The 16,513-nt window shown below is 41.3% G+C and overlaps 3 protein-coding genes across 3 annotated transcripts; 1 reads left to right on the forward strand and 2 right to left on the reverse strand.

Moving 5' to 3' along the window:
* Window positions 1–1,016: 1,016 nt before the first annotated feature.
* Window positions 1,017–2,184, reverse strand: LOC136218152 (uncharacterized). Its single transcript, XM_066004914.1, has 2 exons — window positions 1,671–2,184; window positions 1,017–1,598 (listed from the first exon to the last, which is right to left on the reverse strand). Exons 1-2 carry the CDS (start codon window positions 1,893–1,895, stop codon window positions 1,017–1,019), a joined length of 807 nt encoding a protein of 268 aa, XP_065860986.1. The 5' UTR covers window positions 1,896–2,184.
* Window positions 2,185–5,235: 3,051 nt separating this feature from the next.
* LOC136233383 (uncharacterized) lies at window positions 5,236–5,930 on the forward strand. The gene is made up of 2 exons (XM_066023020.1): window positions 5,236–5,455; window positions 5,546–5,930. Exons 1-2 carry the CDS (start codon window positions 5,276–5,278, stop codon window positions 5,915–5,917), a joined length of 552 nt encoding a protein of 183 aa, XP_065879092.1. The 5' UTR covers window positions 5,236–5,275; the 3' UTR covers window positions 5,918–5,930.
* Window positions 5,931–6,159: 229 nt separating this feature from the next.
* LOC136233379 (nuclear transport factor 2) lies at window positions 6,160–16,012 on the reverse strand. Its single transcript, XM_066023015.1, has 9 exons — window positions 15,811–16,012; window positions 15,015–15,200; window positions 9,588–9,912; window positions 9,275–9,507; window positions 8,998–9,178; window positions 8,619–8,740; window positions 8,456–8,518; window positions 6,986–7,049; window positions 6,160–6,661 (listed from the first exon to the last, which is right to left on the reverse strand). Exons 2-9 carry the CDS (start codon window positions 15,198–15,200, stop codon window positions 6,399–6,401), a joined length of 1,437 nt encoding a protein of 478 aa, XP_065879087.1. The 5' UTR covers window positions 15,811–16,012; the 3' UTR covers window positions 6,160–6,398.
* Between the last annotated feature and the right edge of the window lie 501 nt (window positions 16,013–16,513).

The raw sequence follows: 16,513 nt of genomic DNA on the forward strand, positions 1-16,513 counted from the left end.
TAAACAGATTACGCAAAAGGACAGACACAAAACGCAAAATAGTCCAATCTCCTACGACGATACATTGGCACGATCAGGATTAGGAATGGCCTCAGCATCCATTAAAGCCTGGTGCACTGTCCGCCAATCAGTACATTCATCCGTATTGTGCCCATTCTGCCTATGATACAGACAGGCTTTTCCAACATGCGTCACTCGATGCGCCGGATCTGCCGGAATAAGTCCCAGAAAGCCCTGCCTAGAAAATTCAAGAAAGACAACACTACGAGGCTTCAAAGGATCGACGAACGTCGGTCCATAGGGACGAGTCGGCGAAGTATGGCGTCCAACACGCCGGTTTTCCATTTCAGGAGGAAGATTCATCACCCTGTCGAGCTCATCGGTAAGAAGCCTCCTCACCTATGCAGGATGTGGATTCGTCACGGGCACGACTGTCTCGTCAGGGTTCAGAAAACCAATTCCGTCCTGCGACCAAGCTTTCTTCTCAGTTGAAGATAAGGCACCGACGACCACGTCGCACGAATCTGTCGCAGACCCGGTATAAGGAGCAGAACTCTCACTCTCCCCGTTTCGGCTTCTTCGCGAAACACCCTGATTCATCCACACCGGGGAGGCATATCGCACCTTTCTGTCAAGATCATGATCATCCCTCGGCGGACAATACACATAAGGGTGAGGCATCGCCGAGATCGCTTTCTGCACCTCAAGCACCTTAGCGGAATCCACGACATCCCGAAGCGACATCAGACAAAAATGGGGCTAAACAAGCACCTAAAAATACAAACGAACGAAGCAAGGACACCCCATAAACGAAGAGCACAAACACAAACCAACTCCTATTTATAGCAAGAATAGACAAGACTTGACAAACACATCAAAGAACCTGAAATCAAATCAACATGCAAAATGATGTTCAAATTTAGCTGCCAAAAGATCCCCAAAGATTCCAACCGTACAAAACATTATTACATCTTTGAATCAAAGAAACAAAAAGAGCATGCTATCTCCATTTACAACTATTTCTTCTTAAAACGACCACAAAACTCTACGGCTTTCGCCTGGGCAGCTTTATCATACACATTCGGAGAGAATATGACCTCCGGAGGAACCTCATACCCGGCAGAATGAGCAGCGGCAATAAGCATCATTCGATCCATTTTGATCAGCTTCTCCTCGCGCTGTCCCGCGAAGGCACGCAACTCTCTAGCCTCTTTCCGAGCCACCTCAAGTTCTCGCTTGAGTCTCTCATTCTCATCGGACAACGCAACTGCTCGCCTAGCTCTCTCGTCGACCTTCTCCTTAACTCGGTGGGTCCATAAGATGGCCACCTTAAGCAAAACCTTGTAAGAACGGAGCTCCTCAGCATCATGTGCCAACTTCTTCGACAGCTCCACTCGGCCTCCTGTCTCCACTTTGAGCTGCTCGGTCAGCACTGCGATCTCGCCCTCACGGCGCTCCAACAACTCTCCGGCGGTGGCTAACTTCCCATTCACCGTTTCCAGCTCCTTCACAGCATTCCGCAAACCTTGCTCCATGTCCCGAAACAAATTCTCATCATTCACACACATGTCAAATACCGTGTTAGCATTTTGAATGGCCTGCATAAAGATACACAAATCAGGACACGATCATTAGAAACAAACCTGAACGAACATGTCAAGAGAACTTACCACACCAAGCGCCAACAAAGTTTCCACACCGAGGTTCATTTTGGACACACCATCCATTCGGTGAACTTCTCCGGGCACCTTAGCAACACGAGCCATCGCCCGCGCAATGTCCGACGTTGCCATGTCCGAGTGCACCGACAACCCCATCACGTATTCCCGAAACTTGGCAATCTTGATATCCATTCTTTTCATCATCTCTGGGTGATCACCTACCCGATCCATCATCTCCTCTGAAAGCTCGGCCCCGCCGTCAGTACACGCTCACTTAGAGCCGTCGCTTGCCCCAACAGTATCATCGCCAGCACATACTTTCTCGCCTTCAGTTCCGACAACTGACTTACCTTTATCTTTCTTATGCTTCCGGGTAAGCACTCCCTGAATCTGGTTCTCGACCTGTTCCGGTTCAGCAGCTATCACCTCTGCAGCTTCCTTCGCCTCACTTTCTAGCACGGGCATACCTTGCGGTTTGTTACCAGTCACATCAGTATCCTCGTGCGTAGCCAGCACCCCGCCCATGCTCTGAACCACTTGATTCGCATCCTCAAGCGAAGAGAAGGAGGCCAAGGAACCTGATGCACCAGCAAAGGCTTCCTCCGCAGTCTCCAAGCCAACACCAAACTCATTCGGGTCGAAATCCATACTCACGCGAGGATCACCTGGACCTGCATAAGTAGCAACACAATCAATATATTTCAAGAAAACACACGCAACACATGCAAAACAAAACCCACTACCCGGACCCCTCACCTACGACAGCAACATTTACAGTTATCGCCTCCAACTCCGCTAGCTCTCCGGCTGAAAAGTTGTACCCACGTTTCCACTTCTCAAAATCCGTCGACGATCAGCCAGATAGCTGAGCCTTTCGCCACTGGTTCCAGATGTAATACCCTGCGGCAAGAAAATGACCAACGAGCTCATCCACATCTTTCTTACGTTCTTTATCCGTTGGCAGACCCTTCAGGTACTTTACGAGGTGCTCCTCCGATGGCAACATAGGTCGCGTTTTTAGCCACCGACTAGAATCCATGGGATCCCCGTTCCATGACACCCGGAAAGGGAAATCGCCATCTAACTTCCTCACCAGGAAGTAGCGATGCCGATACTCGGGAACCTTATCCTTCAACCCGCCAAGAACCTTGAACTTTTGGTGCGAGAAGGTCACATGCTGTGATCGGGGTCCCTTATTCGAACGAAAGAACTCGCGAAACACCAGCCTAGTAGCTCGATATCCAGCCGATCGACATAGTGAGTAGAACGCCACCATCATCCTCCACCCATTTGGATGGATCTGCCCAGGACACAAGTCGTACTCCTTCAATACCTCCACAAAAAAAGGGGAGAAGAGGTAGCCGCATCCCTGACTCCAACTGCTCCTCATACACAACCAGCTCGTTTGCTCCATCCGTATGATGAGCACGAGCATCTTCTTCAAGCGCAACCAGCTCATAGGGCTGCCCTAATCGGTACACTGCAGAGATGGCGGCCAAGTCCGCAGACACTATGATACTATATGCATCATCCACCGAAAAGGACTCCGGTCTCTTCGGGCGTTGTCTGCCCTCATAGCGTTTACCATCAACACTAGTCACACCCGACGGCCGCGTCAACACTCTCTCACGCATCTCTTCGTAAATCAAGGCTAAGGGCCGATCTTCGGTAATCACGCCCTCCGGTACAACCACGGTCACTTCAAGAACGCCGACGGCAGCTCCTCCTAACGGCCGCTCAATGCTGGGTGCCGCACGCACCACGGCGGTTTTCCTTTTCTTTCCAACAGCGACACCACTCTCCCCCTCCGTCCCTACTCGCCTTTTTCGTTTCACAGATCGCGTTCGAGAGGCGTCACAAAGCGTAAAGTCACCCGGTGTCACTGACGGCAGTCGTTTTAAGGCTCCCCCGCGAAGAACCCTCTGACATACTCTCCCTCCCAAGATAAACAAACGAAATAACAACGAAAGAGAAAAGATGAAAAAGAGGCACGACTGACCTCAAACGACGCCGCAACAACAAGAAGAAACCGCCCTCAAATGACCGTCGCGAACAGACAAACCCGGTACTCAGCAAATTCCGACAAGCAAAGGAACACAGACCACAATGCCGGAAAAAAAGCAGGGAATCCAAAGAAAGAAGTAGACTAAGAAGGCACACCGAGTGAGAATTTGCAAAAAGAAATAATACCTTCTCTCCTATATTTATATCTCAAGCGGAGGCGACGGCGGAGCACGGTATCCAACGATACTTTACGGCGCGTGCAGGAGCATTAATGTACAAGCAATTAATTCTGCGTTAAAAACTAGAAGCGCATGCTGAAGTTGAAAGGGTCTTTTGTCTCGCTAAGCGAGCAGCATTTCCAAAGCTTACCCCCCGCTCACCAGGCGAACACAAGGCTCCCAGTTTCCCAATTACACCTCGCATGCAATACTCGGTATGCCTGACCGGGGGGGAGACTACCTGATTCGGAATATCTCATTGACCCATTACACCCATGGGCCCGGCGGGCTAAAGGGCAAGAGGCCTCAAAGGCCCAAGAGGATTGACTATAAATAAAGAGGAGGCAACCAAGGCAAAGGGATCGGGTAACATACTCTCTAACTCATCTTGAATAGATTATCAATACACTCGAGCAACTAACTGTCTTGATCGTCGGAGTGTTCCCAGGGACCGCTCCCCACACAGATACGACCCTCGAGGAACACGAGCACCCCCCACCCGAAGAGAGCTCGGATCACTGTTCCGCGTATCCTAATTAGCTTGTAACCTAACATGTGAAATTCGGATATTGAACAATCTCGGGGGATCTCATTATATCTACTAAAATTGCTACCAAACTCAGATAAGTCCTCAGCCCTGCTATGGAAACCACCATCAACTCCTTTAGCATTGATTCCACCCAAACATTAATAACTCCATTCTCTTTAATCCACCACAAGACCTCCTTTAAACATAACGCTCCAGGTAGCATCACTAACCAACAAGCAGTAAACTTCCACATCCAACAATGAACAATAATGTCGTGGAAGGAGTTCATTATCCGCTCAAACTCAACATAAAGAGAGACAAGAAGGTTAAAAATGCTCATAGATTAAGGGATAGCTTGCACCACGAACTTAAATAAGACTTATCTATTTGTCTAAGAGAGTAATTTACCATTTTAGCGGAATAAACAGTTATCAAGGCGATCCTAAAGATAGCTGAAAGTCTTTCCCGTAAGCTAGTCAAAGAGGGGAGCTCAAGATACTTACTCGTAACAGAGAATATTTAAGAATCTACTTGATAACTCCTTGGAGATTCTCATATGTTTTATTTCTTTTGATGAGCCTTTACATTTGCTTATTTGAATAAAGAAATATTTCTATCCCATATAAATGCTAATGGGTTGGACTGAAAACTGGGTTCTAATAAAAGAGGCCCAACCCCATTTTTTTCTAAATCTTCAAAAATATTTCTGGCATCAGCAAACATAATAACATCAATGAAAAGAGGAGTGACCAAACAGAATAGACCACGTGGATAACCCAATGCCAATCAATCACTATGATGCCTTCATTTCTCAATCATTCATTCAGTTCATCCATTCCTTCACTTTTTGATACTCTAAAAGGATGGAAAGCACAGCAATTTATGGCAACAGCAGCAGAGCTATTCCATTTCTGTATTCATCTCATAAAATGAAACCTGCATTTCTATATAATAACTTTTCCAATTATGCACCTGTTCTCATCAAATCCATGGCTACCCAGAAGCCATTACCATCTGCTGCCAAAACTACTAGCTCCAAAAAGGTCTGTTTTTAGTCTCCCTAATTTCTAATTTCTAGTATGCAAGAGAATTATGGACTCTCTTTTTCTTAAAGAAAGAAAAGTTTATTGCAGAACTCACCTCCAATAAAGCTGCTAACAAGGGTGGAACAATTGAAACTTCTGAGCAAAGCTGAGAAAGCTGGTTTACTGTCTGCAGCAGAGAAGTCTGGACTGTCTTTATCAACAATTGAAAAACTGGGTCTTCTTTCTAAGGCTGAGGAATTTGGAGTTTTGTCTGCAGCAACAGATCCTGGTACACCTGGTTCTCTGTTAACCCTCAGCTTGGGATTGCTGCTTTTAGGACCCTCTTCTGTTTACTTTCTACCTGAGGATTACCCTTGGCAGGTTGTTCTTCAGGCTCTGTTTGCTCTTCTTTCTGTTCTTGGTGGCTCTGCAGCCTTTGCAGCCTCTAATTTTGTAGCCAATTTGCAGAAATCTACTTAATATTTTCATTTCCCATCTTTCTATTATCATTCATAACTTCTTATCCAACATCATACAGAATCTATCTGCATTGCTTCTAACTAATAGCTATTCTACTTTATTTCAATTAATGTACACTGTGTAAACTAGCAACTGAATTCGAAACTAACTTAAGCGACTAGAAACCCTTTCAGTTAAATTGGGTGATAAGAAGACTAATATTGCCACTCAGATAAGTATGTATCTTGCAAGCACCAAGGGGATAAGAGAAAAAGATCAATCTCGGAAAATTATATATGCTTTCATGAAAAATTTACATCATTGAATTGCAACACATTTTCAATGTCATGTAAGCTTTTTATGAAATGCCCCAATGAAGGAAAACAAGAACTCAGAATGATATTCGTGTACAAAATGGGAGAAAGAAATAAAAAATCCTGAATTTCTAGTGCTTGATCCTCATTTTTACCGTCAAAAAAGTAAACATCCATTCGCTTTCATTTCAAGTAGGAATAGAACTAGCTTTCAACCCAGTTTGACGGCCAGCCCTTCTGCTTCCGTTGGGCATATTCCGTTGGTTGTCATCTGCATTGCGCCCAGGTGGACCTTTGGGTCTGCCTGCAAATTCAGCCTGGTTTCTGAATTCACTCCTTCCATAACCCCTACCACCACCACCACCACCACCAAAGTTCCCTCTGTTCTTGAAACTGTCGCTTCGGAAACCACCTCTACCTGAGGAATATCTCCCCCTTCCACTACTTCCAACTGCAGAAAACCAGCAGCCTTTTTCATTTGTTCCCATGTAAACAAGCACACTATGACCCAACAACACAATGCTCCAGTGTAGAAATAGAACAAAACAGAAAAATTAAACACGACCCACGAATATAACTGCTTATGTGCTCGTGTCAATCCAACCGTTAAAACAAAAATGATGTCGAAGCAGTAAAATTACTACTATGCCCTTTTCAGCACTAAGAATTATTAGTGTCATGTTTATTTTACATTTTTAACACTGACCAAAAGTTGACACAGAATTACCACCCCTTAAATCAAAGTAATAAAGCATGTAAAAGAGAAATTTATTACCTCGGGTGTTGGTTTTCTTTTCCTCAATAATAGCTTCCCGATCTCCAATATTTATAGGCGAAGCCTGAGTTTGTTTTCACAATACCATTAATCAACACACAAAAGAAATTAATAATACATAATGCAAGCAGTGATACCAGTCAAACAAGCAACATCATGATATAGGCATGTGCAAAAGTTTAAGAATGTCCAACAAAAAAACTGTGTTGAAGCCTTGTTAACTCAGTCATAGTTCTATTCCGAATGGTTTATATCTTAAAAAAGTAATTGCCCCTAAACAAGCTCCTCCCATAGAAAACGAAAAATTGTGAACAAACGGATTAGAGAGAATCCAAAAAATAAAATAAAACCTATCCAATCCAAAAATTTCAATGTAATAGCAGTCTTCGTCTCTATGGTCAATAAATCAAGGGTTCGGGAGGCAGTGACTTAAAAACTGATGCCGGTGAATACTGAGCACTGGGTTCCATTGATGTAACAAAGTACCAATTGATCAGTGGACTATATCCATCATCATTAGGACACTCTGATATCAATATAATTCTGACAAGAATCTTACTAATATAATTACATAGCTTTCAAGATATTATAGAACTGAAAAATAAGGAGTACCAATACATTATGGAAGTAGAAAATAAGGTATAGAAAATAACCAAATGGAATACACATTATGTTTACTCTTTTCTCTTAAAATGGCCCAAACTGAAGGCCATGTTAGATTTCTAGTGCATTCCTCACCAGAACAAAAGATAAAATTACCTAAATAAATCATATAAACCTAAAGTTAGGTAAATACATTTTCACAACCGAAGTTTATGAAAGAAAATCAATGTCCAGTCCAATGACCATTAGAAGAATTTCCCTTAAAGCACCTTTCATGCTAACAATAAAACCCATTTCAGGCAGCAACTCGTATACTATTCCTAAGTATAGTTAAGTTCTTCAAGCATTACAGAAACTAACATAAAGAATTGGAGCAGACAAAATTCCGTTTAGTGAGGCCTAACTGTAGTATTAGATTGTCAGACTGACCCAAAAATCACAAAACAACCAACATCCATATTTTAGTTGGCCATTGGCAGGATCAAGAATGATCATTGTCGGATTAGTGGATCTGTTTGGATTAAATTTTAGGGTATGCAACTCCACTTAAGTATTGATTCAATATTTTGAAAGTGACCAAAGCTCGAAATAAAGATAACAAGAGTACAAAAGATTCAGGATAAATAATAATATAGATAAAAAAAACCTATATCTCCCTTGTAGTCTCATAGCAAAATTGATGAAATATTGATTCTCAATTTCAAGAACCCAAGGTTACCACATTTTGATAACCTTAGCCAATCACTGAATAAACCAAAATACCACAAAACGTAGAACCACAGCTATGAGCCTAATAAATTAATAGATGCAAAACAAGAGAAAGTTCTAACCAATCCACAGGTTTTATAAGAAAGCATTAAGCATTACCTCCAGTGCACTCTGCATAGAAGCCAATGTTTCAAATTCTACAAAACCAAAACAGAATCCTTGCTGCATGCCACAAAATAAATAATAAGAAAATAAAAAATAAAAATTTGTGTTGATAACTGCTCAGTCAGGTGAAATACACAAAACAATAATAAAAACAGACCTTATTACTTCGCACTTGGATACCACCACGCTTAATTGGCCCGAACTTTTTGAATGCCTCGTCAAGTTGTGCCTCTGTTGCATTGAAAGGTAAATTCCGAACATATATGGAGTGACCTTCAGCTGTAACAAGTGCAATACAAAAGAAATACAATTATGTTAGTATAACTGAAACGACCAACAGAACTTTTCTCATAAGATTTAAAAAGTCTTTCCTTAGCCCTGCAAATCTGCATCTTTCTTATTCTTAGCCTCACCCATGAGTAGGCTCCTAGACCACCTAACACAAGGTCTGAACTAGATCCCGGCATGTAAAGGGTCATTGCAATCAGGATATCTCCTTTGGGAATATATGAAATTCAATTAAGAGATATAAATACCTTCTTCATGTGCATCATTACTTTCAGGAGCATTGCCAGTAGTAGGAGCAGTAGCCTCTGGCACATAAGCAGGTTTTGCAGAGCTAGGCAATTTCCTTTCAGAGTTTACTGGTGGCACCTTCGAATTAGAATTCACAGCATGAACTGAGTGAGATGCTGTATTACCCTTCATTACTTTAAGCTACACGAAGTTCAGACTAGACAACGTCAAAAACAGGTCAACATCAAAGGAAAAAACTAAGACTGGCAACAGGAATAACTCAAAATATTATCTCACAATTGAAGCGTATGATTTTTTTGGAGCATCCTCCAGGGTCGCAGCTGCTGAATCCACACTTGTGAGAATTTCATTATGCGTTGCATCAGTTTGGCATTCAACAGCCTCATCCTCGATAACAGATCCTTCATCCTTATCAGAAAGATCGTGCACTTCAGTTCCATTACTAACATCTTCATTCTCAAATGGTGCTGTATGAGCCACTGTGACATGATCAATTGTCTGACTGGGATCTGGGACAATGATTAGCGGAATTTCAATAGTTGTAGATCTCAATACAAATTATGGGAAGAAAACAATAAACAATGCCAACCTGATTCTTCAATATCGCCCCAACCTGGTTGTGCTGTTGAGGCTTTCGGTGCAACTTCTTCATTGACACCATTAGCCAATGTGGAATTTGGCAATGATTCATTTTCCTCAACGAACCTAAATACATCATTCAAAACAAAATAACCTTTATCTTGTGGAGCAAGGAAAAATGTTTGAGAGAATTTCTTCTGCACGTTGTCTTTTCCAGTTAAGCAACCAGTAACAAGAACAATCACTCCTTTCTCATAAGACTCCTGTGCATCTGCATATTTAATTTCAGCTGTGTAGTCTTCGTAGTTCAAAGAAAGAATCTTGTCATTGATTGCCTGCTCCAAGGTAACTAGAATTAAACACCATCCATCTAAACTAAAAGCCATGCATATATAGACAATCCCATCAATGTTTCATCACTATTTCTTTGTAATACTGTACAATTAGTAAGACAAACTGAATCTGAAAACTCTTTCAACTTACATTTATCAGAAAACTCAAAAAGCATATCAAAGTCATTTCACAAATCAACAAGCAGTATCCTCATAATCAGGTTTGTAATCAAGGTTTATTTATATAAAAAAAATGATTATAAGATTACGCAAAAGAACTCCGCCTGTGAGGGTCACTTGGTGGCCTTTACAGCCGGTCCCAAGCCCGGACAAAGGAGGAGGGTTGCGGTAGGTTTGTGGCGGCCAGCGTAAAACTTAGTCACATCTTATGACATGAACCATAATATAAATACCGTTGGGGCGTTCCCTACTCAGCGACGCGCTGCACTTCCTAGACCCGGGTGTAGTGATAAATGTGCAAGGGTTGCTAGGTCGTCGCCCCGAAGCGGCGCGCCACCCCAGGACCCGGGGGTGGTGTCAAATATGCAAGGGTTGCGGGTAAATAAGCTAGTCCACGGTAATGGTAGGGGTAGGGGTAAGGGTAGTAGGTTACGCTTTGGGACATGGAACATAGGTTCTTTGACAGGAAGATTAGCTGAAATTGTAGATGTTATGAAGAGGAGGAGAATAAATATATTATGCCTACAAGAAACCAAGTGGGTTGGAGCTAAGGCTAGAGAGATAGCTCCTTGGGGTTATAAGCTTTGGTACTCAGGAAAGGATAAGGGTAGAAATGGAGTAGGTATTCTTATTGATAGGGAGTATATTGATGAGGTAGTAGCGGTGTCTAGGAAGAGCGATAGAATTATGAGTGTTAAGCTAGTGATAGGGGATGAGGTTGTGAATGTCATTAGTGCATATGCGCCACAAATAGGATTAGATGTGTCTATAAGACAAGCTTTTTGGGATGACTTAGAGGAAGTGGTGCAACAGGTTCCTAGGGATGAAAAAATGGTACTAGGGGGTGATCTCAATGGACACGTGGGTTCTAGGCGAGATGGGTTTGAGAGTGTTCATGGAGGGTATGGTTTTGGAGATAAGAATGAAGCAGGAAATGATATTTTGGAATTCGCATCAGCCTATGACTTGAGTATCATGAACACATGGTTTATGAAGAGAACATCCCACTTAGTGACTTATCGGAGTGGCGGTAATGCGAGCCAAATTGACTTCTTAGTAAGGAGTGCTTGGAGAAAGAGTTATATTGATTGTAAGGTGATCCCTGGTGAGAGTACGACAACCCAACATAGAGTAGTGGTGCTAGATTTTCGAAGTAGGAAATGTATAAGAAAACAAACACCTCAAGTAGAGACTAAGATTAAGTGGTGGAAATTGCAAGGGGAGAATCAACAAAAATTTGTGGATGAGATGACCAAAAAAGATATTTGGACTTGCAATATGGATTCAGATATAGATTCGATATGGAATAAGATGGAGCATAGTATAAGGGAAGTAGCGAAGGAAGTTCTAGGGGAATCTAAAGGTAGCATGCCACCGGGTAAGGACACATCTTGGTGGACAGAAGAAGTACGACAAGCAGTAAAGAGTAAGAGAGAATCCTATAAACTATTGGGGAAATGTAGGAGTGACGAGAACTACGAAAAATACAAAGAGGCTAAAAGGGAAGTAAAGAAGGTCATACGAGATGCTAGAGCAAAGGTGAATCGGGATCTGTATACAAGATTGGATACGAAAGAAGGGGAAAGAGACATATATAGAATTGCTCGGATGAGAGATAGGAAGACGCGAGATCTCGGAAAAGTTAAATGTGTGAAGGATGTGGACCAGAAAGTCCTAGTTGGAGATAAGGATATCAAGGAACGATGGAGGTCCTATTTTGATGACTTATTTAATGGAGATCGCCAACAAGATGTTGGAGATATAAGTATCCATCACGATATGATAAATCATGAATGCCTGCGGAGAATTCAAAAGGGTGAAGTCAAAATGGCATTAAGTAAGATGAAGTTGAAGAAAGCAGTAGGACCTGATGGCATCCCTATTGAGATTTGGAGATGTTTGGGAGAAAGAGGAATCGAATGGTTGACGACGTTCTTCAACAAAATTTGGAGGAACAATAAGATGCCATCAGAATGGAGGAAAAGTACCTTAATCCCTTTGTATAAGAACAAAGGCGATGTCCAAGATTGTGCCAACTATCGGGGAATCAAATTAATGAGTCACACTATGAAACTTTGGGAGCGAGTGATTGAACAAAGGCTAAGGAGGACGGTGAAGATCTCGGAAAACCAGTTTGGCTTTATGCCGGGAAGATCAACTATGGAAGCCATCCATCTAATGAGACAATTAATGGAGCACTATCGAAATAAGAAGAAAGACTTGCATATGGTTTTCATTGACTTGGAGAAAGCATATGATAAGGTACCAAGGGAAGTACTTTGGTGGACCTTGATAAGGAAAGGCATTTCGCGGAAATATATTGACATCATAAAGGACATGTATGAGGGAGTATGCACGAGTGTACGTACTAGTGTTGGGAAGACTGAAGAGTTTCCTATTACGATTGGAGTGCATCAAGGTTCCGCACTAAGCCCATTTCTTTTTGCCATCGTTATGGATGAACTAACAAGTTCACTTCAAGATGGTATACCATGGTGCATGCTGTTTGCAGATGATATTGTGTTGGTTGAGGAGACGAAAGAAGGAGTGGAGATGAAGTTGGAACTATGGAGGCAAACTCTAGAATCTAGAGGCTTTAAGTTGAGTCGAAGTAAGACAGAATATTTGGAGTGTAAGTTTAGCGGCCGTAGGAGTAGGGAGGCAGGGACAATCATCCTAGATGGGAGAGTTGTTCAGGCCTCGGATTGCTTCCGGTATTTAGGATCTATTATCCAAACGGATGGAGAAGTAGATGGAGATGTTGCTCATAGGATTAAAGCTGGTTGGTCGAAGTGGAAGAGTGCTACGGGTTTCCTTTGTGATCCCGGCATGCCTAATAGATTGAAGGGAAAATTCTACCGGACGGCAATTAGACCAGCATTGTTATATGGTACGGAGTGTTGGGCAGTGAAACACTGCCACATCCATAAGATGTCGGTGGCGGAGATGCGTATGTTGAGATGGATGTGTGGTCACACGAGAAAGGACCGGGTGCGTAATGAAATAATTAGGACAAAAGTAGAGGTCACATCTATTGAGAATAAAATGAGAGAAAACCGACTAAGGTGGTTTGGCCATGTGAGACGTAGAGCGCTTGATGCGCCGGTTAGGAGAACCGAAGAGTGGCAAAGGGATGTAGTGGTGAGGGGTAGGGGAAGACCTAAGCAAACTTGGAGGAGGGTGATCGAGAGTGATATGAGTTTATTGGGAATTGAGGAAAATATGGTAGTGGATAGGACGGAGTGGAGGGAGCGAATCTGTGTCGCTGACACGACTTGATTTTCACGGTTTTATATGATGGTTCATGTTAGCCGACCCCGAATCATTTCGGGACTAAGGCTTTGTTGTTGTTGTTGTATAAGATTACGCAAAAGGTTTACCAGTCATACCACATATAGCAGCATTCTATTAGAATAACTGATCACTGATAAGCGAGTATACCACTAAACAGGTTTGAAAGCCAAGACTTTTATGGAATAACCAAACAAAATGTTGTGCACATTACTATCAGCCACCAAGATGCTCATATGCAACAAAAATCTATAATGCTAAGAACATTGGCAAGCACATTTCAGATATTACAAAATAAAGAACTTGATGCAGCAAGTAAATGAGATTTTGACGTTTTACATAACACAGATTTGGGTTCACAAGGTTGGCCACAATGCACTTGTTAACCATGAGTAAGGGTGAATAATGCACATGAAATGTTTAAAAACACAAACAGTTTAGCATTTAAACATGCAGCTCACAACATATGCATACATGAAAAAACACATAGAAGAAATAGGATATGAGTTATGTTCAGAGAAAAAGAAAAGCAGTTATGCCTTAAAGAATAAACATAGCAAAAGTCATAATCCTACTCCTAGTTGGTCCCGAAGAGGACTTCTAATAATTAATATTCTACTATTAGTGCATGAAACTTAAAATCAATTTGTTCAAAGGTGGCTGCTTAGAATATTTTATATTTAGGTAGGACACTTAAAAAATTTCAAGTGTTCATCTCTCTGCCCGGTCTTGTTGTTCTGTTGTTGTCTATCTGTCCCCTATCTGCCTGTCCGGTTTGTTCTTCTGGGTTGCATTCCCAGATTACATTTTATATCCTGAGGAGGTTCTTTGAGTGATATTGTTTAGAGGCTATGTTTGAGCATAGATACTATGTTTTGGGTTTCTTCCTCCACTGTTCAGTTCTGACGAAACAGTCAGTCGTTACTTAAGAGAAACTTACATGGGGACAAGACCCCCAAGATGTTATCTATATTTGTAGAAAGCTGAGAATTATTAATATATATGCTTTGAGGGGGAGTGTAATAAATGTAAGCATGCTTGGAAACAATAGGTCGCTACAAGACAGTTATAGGCTGCCATGGGTCTGCTAGGTTCCTTAAATTAAGGAGTAATTTTAGGAATATCTTGTATATATATGTGGATTCCTCTTCAGTTATATATATTCATGTAGTCTTTTAGACTACACGGTATCCCGTGTATTTCTTTCTATTTACATGGTATCAGAGCCTTGTTTCAATGTTGGGCCACCCATTGATATTTTCTTCGTTTGTAAATATGCTGATTAAATGACATTTTTTAGCCATTGATAGGCATTAGTTAGAGGCTACATACAAACATCAATTTTATTCTTAATCTGATTAGAGTTAAGTTCTTCATGCATAGGAGCAAAAGAAGATCCATTGCATTTACTTCATAAGATTGTTATGAAGCCAGTAAAACCAAATCAGACAAGGTACTTGGGTGGTGGTGGTGGGGGGGGTTCTCAGGTTGAAGTCACATATTGCATGGGCGGATATATAGGGAAGGAAAATTATCTACCCTTGGGGAACTTTATCCAGACATATTGGACCTCTTAATACACCATACGAAAATGAGCCAGTCCATCAACTATTTAAAGACTCTAATAAACTTACTTGCATAGTGCTCACGGTTGTCATAGTGCCATCAGAATCTGGCCGGCTCAGCAAACTCACATCCTGATAAAATTTGTGCACCAGTTCAGGGGATTGATGTAAAATATGATAATACTGCTGCACAAATGCATTGCCAACAACTTCAGCACTTGGAGGCGGGGCAGGAGCTGTTTCCTGCATTGCCATCTATAGATAAAATCCAATTCAAAAACTTAGTACTCAAAGCATACTGATCAAACTAATCAGATCAATGAAAAGGACAACAAGGAAACAAAAATGTAATAACCAAACAACTCCATAACATTGCAAACTAACCCAAATAACAGTCAACACGTATAAAGAAAAGCAGTTTCTTTCATTTAAAGGAATAAAAAACAAAGAAGAAAGACGTAAGGTTTGCAAATTTAGCTCATATACACATGCCACAGCATCACAAAATACAGGATTTTAAACTATCCAAAGAGCTAGTAAGAAAATGTTCTAGCAGTGAAGGTTTCTCTAAGGTAATCAATCATACAGGTTATGAAGAAGAACAATAATTTGAAATGATAAATGAATCAATTTGCATTTACAATATTCGGAAACCAAAGATAAGTCATGATTCAATCGAAATTGAAAAACAGCTCGGAATAGGCAATAGATAAAGATAGGTATACAAGAGAAACGAAATCGAAAAGCAAAGGTCCAAATTGAAAAACCAAAGGCAAAAGAATATGAAATGAAGAGTATAATGAAAAAGAAATTGAGTTGGATCGATAGGATCAGAAAGGAGAGCAAGTAAAGTAAAGAGAAATACCTGATCGGTTGGAGGTGATGTCGGTTAAGAGATCTATGAAAGAAGAGGAAGGAGAAGAGGAGAAAGTAAGCGTACGAATCAAAGGGAAAACAAAGGACGGAGCAAAGATACTGTGAGAGAGATGAGAGAGAAGTGTGTATGTGTGTGTGGTAAAAAGGGTAAATATAATGTTGGAACCTTGATAGTCTCATACAAAGAAAACATAACATAGATCTCTCTCTTTCCTTATTAGTTGGGATCATAGGTTTGTTGCTAGTTGTTATATTTTATTTATTTATTTTTCTTTTCTTTTTTTTTAATTATTTATTTATTTATTTTGCTTAAAACACACAAGTATAAAACTTAGATTTTACATTTTAAAGAAAAATGGTTACATTTTTTCTTTTTTTTTTTTTACAATTAAATATATTAAATTCTGAACTGTGGTTATAGAAAATTAAGGGGTGTTTGGGTGCTCCTTTTCGTGCTCCCGTTTGTCTTTTCGGTTCGAAATGGAGAGTTTTAGATGTTTAGTTAGTGACATTCCTGTTTGCCTTTTTACACCTGAAAAGCAGCCTTTTACAAAAGCATAGAATCTCTGCTTTTTGGAAAAACAGTCTTTTCCAACAGCAAACAGCAACTAGCAACAGCAAGCAGCAACAGCAAACAGCAAACCATAACAGCAAACAGCAACAGCAAACAGTAGGTAAAACAAACGTGCCCT

The sequence above is a fragment of the Euphorbia lathyris genome, chromosome 1 (genome assembly GCF_963576675.1).
Source record: "Euphorbia lathyris chromosome 1, ddEupLath1.1, whole genome shotgun sequence".
In the NCBI taxonomy this organism is placed as follows: domain Eukaryota; kingdom Viridiplantae; phylum Streptophyta; class Magnoliopsida; order Malpighiales; family Euphorbiaceae; genus Euphorbia; species Euphorbia lathyris.

Excerpts from the sequence above, each read along its gene's own strand:
- LOC136218152 (XM_066004914.1), bottom strand. The coding sequence starts at position 1,895 with ATGATGGATCGGGTAGGTGATCACCCAGAGATGATGAAAAGAATGGAT. Across the intron at positions 1,599-1,670 it reads CTTTGTTGGCGCTTGGTGTG|GCCATTCAAAATGCTAACAC; the intron begins GTAAGTTCTCTT and ends ATCTTTATGCAG.
- LOC136233383 (XM_066023020.1), top strand. The coding sequence starts at position 5,276 with ATGGAAAGCACAGCAATTTATGGCAACAGCAGCAGAGCTATTCCATTT. Across the intron at positions 5,456-5,545 it reads AAACTACTAGCTCCAAAAAG|AACTCACCTCCAATAAAGCT; the intron begins GTCTGTTTTTAG and ends AGTTTATTGCAG.
- LOC136233379 (XM_066023015.1), bottom strand. The coding sequence starts at position 15,200 with ATGGCAATGCAGGAAACAGCTCCTGCCCCGCCTCCAAGTGCTGAAGTT. Across the intron at positions 8,741-8,997 it reads TAATGATGCACATGAAGAAG|CTGAAGGTCACTCCATATAT; the intron begins GTATTTATATCT and ends CACTTGTTACAG. Across the intron at positions 6,662-6,985 it reads AAAGAAAACCAACACCCGAG|TTGGAAGTAGTGGAAGGGGG; the intron begins GTAATAAATTTC and ends GGTTTTCTGCAG.